Source organism: Anomaloglossus baeobatrachus, chromosome 7 (assembly GCF_048569485.1).
Source record: "Anomaloglossus baeobatrachus isolate aAnoBae1 chromosome 7, aAnoBae1.hap1, whole genome shotgun sequence".
Lineage (NCBI taxonomy): Eukaryota > Metazoa > Chordata > Amphibia > Anura > Aromobatidae > Anomaloglossus > Anomaloglossus baeobatrachus.
Window position 1 is genome coordinate 162009129 of NC_134359.1, and position 12912 is coordinate 162022040.

The following is a 12912-nucleotide window of genomic DNA, read 5'->3' on the forward strand; positions in this document are numbered from 1 at the left end:
AAAGTGCAACTCTGCAGGGACACCATACTCAATGGCATCTCAGCACAACAGCCAGCCCTCGGTCCCTCAGATGTGGACAAGTAAAAGACCATTTCCTCCTATCCATGACAAACCGTTGAGATTCACTCTGTGCAGCACTGGTGTTTAGTGGAAAAGCAGATCGAAGATTGTGTACCACCTTCTGAAGATACTACTGTACACGTGCGTCCCTTTATATGGCAGGAATTATTTCGCCAAATTTTGTCTTGTACCGGGGATCTAACAGTGTGGCAACCCAGTAGTTAGCATTACTTCGAATTCGTACAATCCGAGGGTCATGTTGTAGGTAGTGCAGCAAGAAGACGCTCATGTGTCTTGTGCATCCAGGAGGACCAAGTCCTTGGTGTGTTGGTGGCAGAGAGGTGAGAATCGTGCCTCCTTCCTCTGCCCTCTCCCCTAACCTCGCACAACCGAAATGTGAGCAAGCTCTCACTCATCTGCTGAGTCTTCCATGCCCATCGCAAGTTCGTCCTCCATTTCTTCATGGCTCCTGCACCTTCCTCAACAATTTTTGTTGATACTATGCACCCTTGTTAATCCCTATCCCCCACCATAACTGCTGCCTAGGTGCCGCTTACCGTATGGACCTTGTAGATCTTATTATCCCTTCTGCATATGACTCCTCCTGTACTTCCTCACCTTCCTCTTGGACCAATACCTGACTCCGAATAATGCTTACAGTGTGCTCCATCATGTAGATGACCAGAATTGTCACGCTGAGAATGGCATTGCCAGTGCTAAAGATCTTCGTCGACATTTGGAAACTGTGTAGAAGGGTGCATAGGTCCTTGATCTGACACCACTCCAGCAGCGTGATCTGCACAACCTCTGGATCAAGTTAGCCCAGGGTATACGTCATACCGTATTTCAGCAGGGCTCTACGGTGCTGCCACACACGCTGCAACATGTGCAGATTCCAATTCCTGCGTGTCAGAACATCGCATTTCCGGCGTTTAACTGCCAGACCCTAAGACTTCCGGAGCGATGAAAGTTGTTGAGCTGCTGGGGGCGAAGGATGAAAGTGACCACATAGCAGCGTGCCCGCTGCACAAGGCCATGTAGGCCGGGATGGTATTTTAAAAATTGCTGGAGAATCAGATTCAACACGTAAGCCATACAAGGCCCGTGTGTCACATTGCCCTGACGAAGGGCCGCAGACAGGTTTGCATCATTGCCGCACACGGCTGTTAAGTCACCAACGTAGTCCACTCAATCAATTTGTACTCTGGTCCCAATGGGAAGACACCACACCCTTTTTCAGGCCCCTCCTGTCTGCAGACCACTGCCAGACAAAGCTATGAACCTCTTGTTACTGTTACCCCCAGTTCAGTTTTATGAGTTTGTGTGCTTGTTACCTGACTACGTTTCCTGCTTGCTGTTTATGTACCTCGTTGGCCGATCCGCATTTCACCTCTGCTTGTTTTCTGATTAAGTCCTGGCCATCCCATTCTGTTCCTCTTCCTCAATTAATGTTTTTGACCCTGCATGACTACTATTCTCTGGAACTGCAGCCTTCCACAGGTATTGATCAACTTGGGCCCTGTGTAATTCCAAATCACTGTATAGGGGTTAAAGGGTTTCAGGGTTCTGGGTGTCCAGCTTGGTGAGTGGCTTGCCTCTAGCCTATCCTTTACAGCCCATCTGAGTGTGTCGATCCAGGCAGGCGTTACACCGTGCCCTCTGCAGAAGGCCATGTAGGCAGGGATAGTGTTTTAAAAATTGCTGGACAACCAGGTTCAACACGTGAGCCATACAAGGCACGTGTGTCACATTGCCCTGAAGAAGGGTCGCAGACTGGTTTGCATCATTGTCGCACCCGACCTTCCCTGACTGCTGGTTGACTGTAGACAACCATTGATGAAACTCGGTCTCACTCTCCAGAGCTAACAGTCCACAATTCCTCAGCGGTGTCTCACATTTCCCCTACATTTCAAAGTAAACATTTGACCGCCTGATGGCCTTGAGCTCTGCTGCCAGCATAGTAAGGAGGTGTGTGGGATTCCTTGGGCGCAGTTACAAGGAAGGGTGGCCTGACCACACAGGGTTTGGGCCGAGGTGGAGGACCCACACGAGGTTGAGGAGGCAGAAGCAGGGGAGGAACTTGTACATACAGAGGAAGGATTGACACACAAGTCGTGGGGACGGCAAGACTTGTACAGCAAACCCTTCTCCATCTCTCACCATAGTTACCCAGTGCCCAGTCAGCAACATGTAACTCCCCTGTCCATGCTTACTGGTCCAAGTATCTGTGTTGAAATGCACCCTGTCACACACAGAGTTTCTCAAGGAATCGGTGAGGTTGTGTGCGACCTACTGTGGTAGCGCGGGCACGCCTTTCTTGGAGAAGGAGTGACGACTGGCCATCGGCTCTTGGGGCACTGCAATGGGCATAAGGTCTCGAAAATCCTCGGTCTCAAAAGGGTGTATAGGCAGCCTTTCTGTTGCCAACAAGTTGCAGATGATGAAACTCAACCTCTTAGGCATGTCATGCCCTTCGAAAATCATGTAAAACATAGCGAGGGGACTCCAACCACAGTCTCCCTCGTTGCCACTAATTGGGCCACACACACCCCACTTGACTGGCATCAGTTGACCCCCCTTTTGAAAAAGAAAAAGATGCTTTGCATGAAGCACTCTCAAAAATAAGCGTGCCTTTCCCGTCCCCTGGCTGACCCAGGGGAAGAAAAGTCCTCTGAGAGCCATGACTTGTTCATCTTGGTTCTTTTAGAAACACAGCGAGGGGACTCCAACCACAGTCTCCCTCGTTGCCACTAATTGGGCCACACACACCCCACTTGACTGGCATCAGTTGACCCCCCTTTTGAAAAAGAAAAAGATGCTTTGCATGAAGCACTCTCAAAAATAAGCGTGCCTTTCCCGTCCCCTGGCTGACCCAGGGGAAGAAAAGTCCTCTGAGAGCCATGACTTGTTCATCTTGGTTCTTTTAGAAACACAGCGAGGGGACTCCAACCACAGTCTCCCTCGTTGCCACTAATTGGGCCGCACACACCCCACTTGACTGGCATCAGTTGACCCCCCTTTTGAAAAAGAAAAAGATGCTTTGCATGAAGCACTCTCAAAAATACGCGTGCTTTTCCCGTCCCCTGGCTGACCCAGGGGAAGAAAAGTCCTCTGAGAGCCATGTCCACATTGTCAGTGGACAGACACGTGTGCTTATCTGCCAGCAGACCCCCAGCAGCACTGAAGACAGGTTCCGAGAGAACGCTGGCTGCAGGACACGACAAGATCCCCAAGGCGTACGTGGCGAGCTCAGGCAATTTATCCAGATTGGAAGCCTAAAATGAGCAGGGCTCAAGTTGCACAATAATGGCATTGATGTTTCCTTGCATATACTCATATATCTGTGTGTCCTCCTCTTTTTCCTTGTCCGGCTCTTTTGTTTTCGCATGAGTATATGTCCTTGTCACTTTCCCATGTGTTTGTGTTGTGAGTTGTTTGTCACCTTTTGGACACCTTTGAGGGTGTTTTCTAGGTGTTTTTATGTGTTTGTGAATGCCTGCCATTGTTTCCTATGCGGTTCGAGTTCGGTTCGTCGAACGGGACCTCCGTTCGGCGAACCGACCTCGAGCCGAACCGGGACCGGTTCGCTCATCTCTACTTATTACCCTTGTGAAAATTCAACATTTGAAGCTAAAATAACATTTTTGTGGGAAAAAGTAAAATTTTCATTATTTCCTTCCACATTGCTTTAGTTTCTGTCAAGCACCTAAAGGGTTAATAAACTTCTTGGGTGTGATTTTGAGTACTTTCAGATGTTTCGGTCTTTAGAATGGTGTCACTTTTGGGTATTTTCTGTCACCTTGGCATCTCAAATTCACTTCAAATGTGATGTGATCCCTACAAAAAGTAGTTTTGTAAACTTGTTGGAAAAAGGAAAAATTGCTGATAAACTTTGAACCCTTCTAACTTCCTATAAAAAAAATATTGTTTCAAAAATGTGTTGATATAAAGTAGACATGTAGCAAATACTATTTATTAACTAATTTATGTGACATAGCTTACTGGTTTAAAAGTATAACAATTCAAAGTTTTAACCCCTTCACCCCCGGCCACTAAAACACCCTAATGACCAGGCCATTTTTTGCAATTCTGACCAGTGTCACTTTGACAGGTTATAACTCTGGAACGCTTCAACGGATCCTGGCGATTCTGAGATTGTTTTTTTCGTGACATATTGTACTTCATGTCAGTGGTAAATTTAGGCCGATATTTTTTGCTTTTATTTGTGAAAATTTAGGAAATTTTGCAAAAATTTAGAAAATTTCGCAATTTTCAAACTTTGAAAATTTATGCCTATAAATATGAGAGATATGTCACACAAAATAGTTACTAAATAAAATTTCCCACATGTCTACTTTACATCAGCGCAATTTTCGAAACAATTTTTTTTTTCATTAGAAAGTTAGAAGGGGTCAAAGTTAATCAGCAATTTCTCATTTTTCCAACAAAATTTACAAAAGAATTTTATTTAGGGACCACATCACATTTGAGGTGACTTTGAGATGCCGAGGTGACAGAAAATACTCAAAAGTGACCCCATTCTAAAATATGCACCCCTCACTTTGCTCAAAACCACATCCAAGAATTTTATTAACCCTTTAGGTGCTTCACAGCAACCAAAGCAATGTGGAAGGAAAAAAATGAAAATTTTACTTTTTAACACAAAAATGTTACTTTATCCATAAAATTTTAATTTTCACAAGGGAGAAAAGAGAACGTGCACCCTACAATTTATTGTGCATTTTCTCCTGAGTACGCTGATACCCCATATGTGGTAAAAATCAATTGTTTGGGCGCACGGCAGAGTTCGAAAGGGAAGGAGCACCATTTGAATTTTTGAACACAAAATTAGCTGCATTCATTAGCGGACGCCATGTCGGGTTTGAAGACCCCCTGAGGTGCCTAAACAATGGAGCTACCCCTTTTTTTCACAAGGGTATCAGGAAAAAATGCACCATGAAATTTATAGTGCAATTTCTCCTGAGTACGACGATACTTCATATGTGGTGGAAAGTAATTGTTTGGGCGCATGGCGGGGCTCAGAAGAGAAGGCGCACCATTTGACAGCCAAATTGGTTGGAATCATTAGCGGACGCCATGTCATGTTTGGAGACCCCCTATGGTGCCTAAACAGTGGAGCTCCCTCACAAGTGACCCCATTTTGGAAACTAGACCCCTCAAGGAATTTATCTAGATGTTTGGTGAGCCCCTTGCACCCCGAGGGGCTCCACAGAAGTTGATAATGTTGAACCGTGAATTTTTTTTACCACAAAATTTTTGCATTAACCAGGTAGCTTTTTTTTTTACAACGGTATCAGGAAAAAATGTACCATAAAACGTATTGTGCAATTTTTCTTGAGTACGCAGATACCTCACATGTGGTGGAAATAAATTGTTTGGGCGCATGGTGGGGCTCAGAAGAGAAGGAATGCCATTTGACTTTTCAATCGCACAGACGCAGTGCACTGATCAGCCGATGCAGGACACACGTTCTGATGAGATATAAAAAGCGTTGAGGATACGGAAAAAAAGAAAAAGTCACTCCAAAAATTGAACAGGGATGCAGATCCGTTTTGTGCATCCCTGATCAGCGTTTGGCGGGACGCACGGATGGATTCGATACAAAAAGTGTCGCGGATATGGAAAAAAGTCACGTCAAAAATTGACCACGGATGCAGATCCGTTATGTGCATCCCCCCTGATCAGCGCTCGGCGGGACGCACGGACAGATGCGATACAAAAAGCGTCGTGGATATGGAAAAAAGTCACGTCAAAAATTGAGCAGGGATGCAAATCCGTTTTCTGCATCCCTGATCAACGCTCGGCGGGACACACGGACAGATGCGATACAAAACGCGTTGGGAATACGGAAGGAAAAAAAAAAGTCACGGAAAAAATTGACCACAGATGCAGATCCGTTATCTGCGTCCGTGATCAGTGCTTGGCGGGATGCATGGACAGATGAGGTATAAAAATGGACAGGATACAGGGAAAAAAAAGAAAAGTTATACTCACAGTACCCAGAGCATTAGCAGGAGGATCACTTACCAGAAGAACTGCAGGAGGAACAGAAGGCAAGCGAGATAGACAGCTGTAGAGGAGCAGCAGGCAGGACGTTGGACAGATCAGCAGAAGACCCAGGAAGAAGGACCCAGAGATGGAGGCAGATGTGATCGGGCCAGTGAAGACCTCGGACGACCCGGTGAAGGCAGGAGAGGGGAGAAGGGAGGGGGAGAGCAGAGGGGGGCGCGGGAGAGCAGAGGGGGATACTGGAGAAGCAAAGAAGGAAGGAGGCAGGCAGATCGCAGGGGGAGCAGATCGGGATGTCGGGGGGCGGATCGAGGCGTGGGGGGGAAGATCGCGGGGGGCACGGGCAGGGGCCATCACGGGAGCATGCAGGGGCCATACCAGGAGCACGCAGGGGCCATAACGGGAGTGCGCACAGGCTGCAAGGGGAGCAGAATACTCACGTGGAGCAGGAGCAGAAGCGGTGACATGAGCGGCGGCAGCGGTGGCGTGGTACCACAAGTACCAGCCAGTGAACGCTGCAGACATGTTGGAGGAGGCTCCCTAGACCAGCACAGGACTGGGGAGGGCGGCCACCTGCAGATCACACCGCCCCACTGCACACTGATTGGAGCGATTGCGCGTCATAGCGCGATTGCTCCAATCAGTGCTGCAGGGGCTGGGGGCGGCATGTTTGAGATCCACCTATGATCTGCTGTAGCTGCTACGGCATCTCATAGCCGGATCTCACAGTATCGCACTAATTTGGGCATTATTTTTGCCGAAATCAGTGCGAACGATGTGGTTGGCGGTTCAGATTTGAACAGCTAATCACATCGATTGTCGATGGGGGTTGGCGATGCCACCCCCCCTGGGGTCAAGCAAAGGTCCCCTGCTGTAAGAAACAGCAGGGGACATCATTTGAAAGCCGTTGCTATGGCCACGGCAATCAAATGAAGTTTAGGCCGTAAAATTACGTCCCTGGTCGTTAAGTCACGTTAAAATAGGACATAATTTTACTGCCCGCGGTCGTGAAGGGGTTAAAATTGCAAACTTTTCACCAAATTTCTGATTTTTTATAAACGTAAAACTATCATTCTAAATTTACCACTAACATGAAGTCCAAAATTTCATATAAAACCAATCTTAGAATCACCGTGATCCATTCAACGTTCCAGAGTTATTAAAACATAAAATGACATTCGTCAGAATTGAAAAAATTGGCCATGTCATGAAAGTGAAAACAGGCTGGGGAGTAAAGGGGTTGAATAGACATCATTTAAAATTTAATTTTAAAAAATCAATAGAACACATGAAAATAAGCAACTTTGCAATATATATTATCAGACAAGTTTGCTTCTTTCTCTGCCAGAATTGATAAGTCATTACCAAAATTCTCATTTCTGAGGTAAAATATGTATTCAGTGAAAATTTTCCTATTACTGACATCGATAAGGAAAAAGCTGTGGAAAGGTAGCGAAATAGGGTTTTACCACATAAAAATCAAAACAACGGAAGTCAGGTACACTCACACAAAGGGGTTGTGTCAGTCACAACTCCTATAATCGCGTGTTAGCTTTGTGGAACAGCCACAGCCCCGAAAAGCTCAAGCAGGATTTATACAAATTAAACCGGGTGTCTTGCCGCGCTATTCATCATTCAGATGAAGGGATATAAATTATTGCACGTCTTTACTGAATTTTTCCAGATACATGTCAACACGTTTCGAAGGACTCAGCCCCCTTCCTCAGGACATACAGCAATAATCCTTGTTATTGCTGTATGTTCTTAGGAAGGGGGCTGAGTCTTTTGAAACGCATTTACCTGTATCTGGCAAAATTCAATAAAGATATGGAATAATTTATATCCCTTCGTCTAAATGGTGAATAGTGCAGCAAGACACCTGGTTTCCTTTGTATAATTCCTGCTATTACTGACATATAAGTTGAAGCTGCAACTGAAAAGATAATATGAAGATAGAAAGGAGGCAAGAGGAGCTTTGCCTGTAGCTTCTCCCTCCTCTGTCTACATAAAATGGTATCCATAGCAACTGCCATCTCCTATCTCAGCAATGGGAAAGTCTTCACTAAGTACAGATTTTACCTGTCATATGCATAAATTATATTTACCTGCAGTTAAAGGGTTAATCTGCAATAAAATCCTTACTGGAGCTCCAGGAACAGGTAGAAAATTAGTGTATATCCTCGCTTTAGCCTCTCACTTTCAACTGTAAAGGTGGTGCATTTTGGGATTATAGCCACTAACTATACAGTGAGTGGCTGCAATTGTTCCCTGTCACTATTATTGACAGCCTCATCTGCACACATAGAATGCAAAGAAAGCTGTCAATCAATGTGCAGGGGAATTATTACAGACCACTCACAGTATAGGGCGTGGTTACTGTAACCATTTTGTACACTGCTCCATTGACTGAAAGTGAGAGGGTACAGGGAAGATATAGGTTCTTTTTCTCCCTATAGCTGCACTTCTAGTAAGGCAGCCTAACAGGATTTTAATGCTATTTACCTGCAGAATAACCCCATTTCTGCATGTAAATATAATTTCTTGACATGTTCTCTTTGAAATTTAGGTGTATACACTTGTAATAATGAATATTACATAATGTTATATGACACTGGATTAGCAAGACCACAGTGTTGGTTGAATTTGATGGACATGTAACCACTTTATTTCTAAGCTACGCATTAAACATTTGGTGTTTAAAGGCCAATAATAGAAAAGAATGGGTTTATTCTGCACTGTTTGGACAATACGACCCCTTAAATAGATGAAGTCAGACTGATGTGGATTAGGTGCCATTTATTTGTCATTGCATTTCAATGTTTCAAACTACTGTAAATCTTTACTTTCTGCTGCTGCACGTGGTGCCAATCCAGTCATTATTTTCTTTATCTTTCACTCATTGCAATCCGCATTATTGATGAAGGGTATGTTGACCGAAACGTCTACATTTATATTTTGTAAAAAAAAGGAGGAGGAAATACTGGGCACTATTCACATTCAGCAATTGAAAGTCTGTTTTCTTAAACAGCATACACCAAATCTTTCAGTAAAACTGAGTACTGGCAAATGAGAGGGGAAAACCGTAGTGCTCTTTTCACGAGAGAAACACTTGGTAAACATGTCAAAATAGAATGAAAAGCACTCACCGGTTTAGTAGTGTCCAAAAATCTTTTATTCCATTCTTAGGTAAAAACAGTGTTGGCAGGGGGGGGAAGAGGGAGGGGTGCACGAGGCACGTCAGACGACGGCCGTTTCGCATCTCTAGAGACGTGAAACGGCCATTGTCCCCCTTCCCCTCTTCCCCCACTGCCAACACTGTTTTTACCTAAGGATGGAATAAAAGATTTTTGGACACTACTAAACCGGTGAGTGCCTTTCATCCTATAATTTCCTGTACATTTATATTTTAGATTGCTTCCACTTTATAAATTACATTAATACAGAATTTTGGGTGCCAAGTTCTATATATACCTATTGAACTATTATCTTCCCAGTTTTCTTTCCATTGGAAATTGGTGTTTAGGCAGTTGTAAAAGTTAACAATATTAAGACCAGTGGTGAATGTTGGCTTTGAAAACTGAAAACTACTGTGCTTTTTTTAATAAGTTTGAGTTGATTTGTTGAACTTTTTTTTTTTGAACAGGTGCATGGATTATAACTGGTGGTTCACATGCAGGTGTAATGAAACAGGTTGGTGAAGCAGTTAGAGACTATTGTATGGCAAGTACTAACAAGAACAGTAACATTGTCACAATTGGGATAGCAACTTGGGGAATTGTTCACAATCGGAACAGCCTGATTTCATCCACTGTAAGTATTCAAATTTAAAGAACATGTGTCAGCAAGACCGTGTTGCCCTAGCCAATCTGAAAAACAGTTTTAACGTTGGACTGTAGCGAGTATTAAGCTAGGGCTACACGTTAACATGTTTGGCTCAACACTGAAATCATAGCACTGGATTACAACATTGGATGTATTGATTTTCTATGGTGTTGTTTAGGACCTGTGACATACTGCAACTGCAACACAAAGTTACATATGTGTACAAATGTGCTGGATATTCCGTCACATGTGTTAGAGTAGCTTTCACAACTCAGAGGTTTTAAGTATTCTATCAGTTCTGATAAAACCAACAGAAGTATACAGTCTTGTGATTTCTAGAGATCTCCAGTTAATAGTGGGTTGGAGCTTTTATTTTTTAAACTCAGTAATGTAGTTATACTATACTTAGCTATACTAATTTCATGAATAAATATAGAAGTTTCTGAAATTGTAACAAATAGTAGAATACATAGTTGCTTAGTAGAGACACTTAGAAAATCTGCTCCCTTAGAGAGCCACCAATAAGCATTATGTCTACAAGTAACATACACTCCTGAGGGTAATTGATATTGTATTCCATTAGTTAACATTTCAACCTGATCATAAGAAGACTAGAGCTGTTAAAAAACATCAACAGTCAATAGAATTGTTAGCAATGGGACTTTGGGATGTACTTGGGCTACAATAGCTGTTTCCTCCATCATCCATCTAAGTACTTATTTTCTCACATTGTGTCCCATCACCTGAGTTAAACAATGATGCCCTTGCCCACAAGTTATTATGAACATATCTCATTGTGCATAATTCCCTAAATCCCGTTTATTCTTTCTCTGGGCAGAGAATCTCCCTTGAGTGTACCTGTCAGGTATTTTCCCAAGATTTGAAAATGGAACCAGCACTGAAGTACTTCCAAAAATGTAAAAATGTATTATATCATTCCATAATATAATATTTTTAATGGAATGGTGTAATACATTTTGACATTTTTGGAAATGCTTCATTTTCAAGTCTTAAGGTACCGTCACACTAAACAACATCGCTAGCAACATCGCTGCTGAGACACAACTTGCTACCGATGTTGCTTAGTGTGACATCCAGCAACAACCTGGCCCCTGCTGTTAGTTTGTTGGTTGCTGCTGAATGTCCTGGGACATTTTTTAGTTGTTGCTCTCCCGCTGTGAAGCACACATCGCTGTGTGTGACAGCGACAGAGCAACGACTAAATGTGCAGGCAGCAGGAGCCGGCTTCTTCGGACGCTGGTAACCACGGTAAACAGCAGGTAACCAAGAAGCCCTTACCTTGGTTACCCAATATTTACATTCGTTACCAGCGTCCGCCTCTCTCAGCTGTCAGTGCCGGCTCCCTGCTCTCTGCACACCTAGCCGGAGTACACATTGGGTAATTAACCCGATGTGTACTGTGGCTATGTGTGCAGGGAACAGGGAGTCGGCACTGGCAGTGTGAGAGCGGCGAACGCTGGTAACGAAGGTAAATATCGGGTAACCAAGGGAAGGGATTCTTGGTTACCCAATGTTTACTGTGGTTACCAGCATCCCCAGAAGCCGGCTCCCTGCTGCCTGCACACGTAGCAGAGTACACATCGGGTAATTAACCGATGTGTACTGTGGCTAGGTGTGCAGGGAGCCAGCGCTAAGAGGTGTGCGCTGGTAACCAAGGTAAATATCGGGTTGGTTACCCGATATTTACCTTAGTTACCAAGTGCAGCATGCTTCCACGTGTAGCGACGCTCCAGCGATCCCTGCCAGGTCAGGTTGCTGGTGGGATCGCTGGAGCGTCGCTTAGTGTGACATCTCACCAGCAACCTCCTAGCAACTTACCAGCGATCCCTATCAGGTTGTATCGTTGTTGGGATCGCTGGTAAGTTGTTTAGTGTGACTGGGCCTTTACTTCTGAGCTACTATTTAACTGTGCACTTTATCAGTTGTGCTGAATACTAGTTTACTTTTTTCTTTTGTTCTATTTTCCCCAAAATGTATGAGCATTGTTGGTACATTACTCTATTGTCTTTTGCTTTCTTTCCATTAAAACCAGTTTATTTCTTTCCTTGTGGGATTAACCTGTCACCAGGGCTTTTTAACCCACCCTGCTTTTGGTAGTCTTACTATTGTATCTCTGAAATTTCCCAAATACAAAGCATTCATATTCAAATATTTAAAATTCATCAACTCCTCTTCTTTTAAAGGGATGGCTAGGTAGGAAATTCATTTAGCTGATATGAGAATTAGTGCAAAGCCAACAGTCTGTAGCATTAGTCAACACTACTATAGCTTGATGATATTTTATGCACACATTATTCCACTTATTCTGGAAGTAATTATATTTAGCTACAAGTGGAAGAGCTGTTCAACTGTTCAGGTTTCATGCCCAAAAGAATCATGTAAAGGTGGCTTTACACGCTATGAGACCGCTAAAGCGATCTCGTTGGGGTCACGGGTTTTGTGACACACATCCGGCCGCTTTAGCGATGCCGTTGTGTGTGACACCTATGAGCGATTTTGAATCGCTATGTGTGACGCCGCTGGAACGACAAACATCTCCTTACTTGTGTCCACCGTAAAAGGAGGAAGGAAGGAGGTGGGCGGCATGTTCCGGCTGCTCATCTCCTCCCCTCCTTTTCTATTGGGCGGCGGTTCAGTGACGCTGCTGTGACATCGCTGTGACACTGAACGAACCGCCCCCTTAGAAAGGAGGTGGTTCGCCGGTCACAGCGACGTCGCAGAGCAGGTATGTGCGTGTGACGCTGCCGTAGCGATAATGTTCGCTTCAGCAGCGATCAGTTGTGAATGTTAGTTATATTTTGGCTGCTGGGAGGCTCCCTCTGGTGGCCAGGAATGGTTTGGACTTGGACCAGGTGTCTTGTGCAGTGAGTGTTTCTTTTGCTAACTCTCTGCTTATTTAAATCCTGGTCTGATTGCAGGCTGTTGCCGGATGTCAGTTGTTCTTAGTATCTCCAGCCTGCTTAATCCTGCTGTACACCA

General features: G+C 44.3%; 1 protein-coding gene across 5 annotated transcripts in view; it reads left to right on the forward strand.

Annotated features, from left to right (window-relative positions):
• TRPM2 (transient receptor potential cation channel subfamily M member 2) overlaps nt 1-12912 on the forward strand; it is a 2537250-nt gene that overhangs the window by 547362 nt on the left and 1976976 nt on the right. For all 5 annotated transcript variants that reach the window (XM_075317785.1, XM_075317788.1, XM_075317787.1 and 2 more), the window contains one exon: nt 9734-9900. In XM_075317785.1, coding sequence (XP_075173900.1) covers nt 9734-9900 — 167 coding nt within the window. The remainder of the gene's footprint in view (nt 1-9733; nt 9901-12912) is intronic.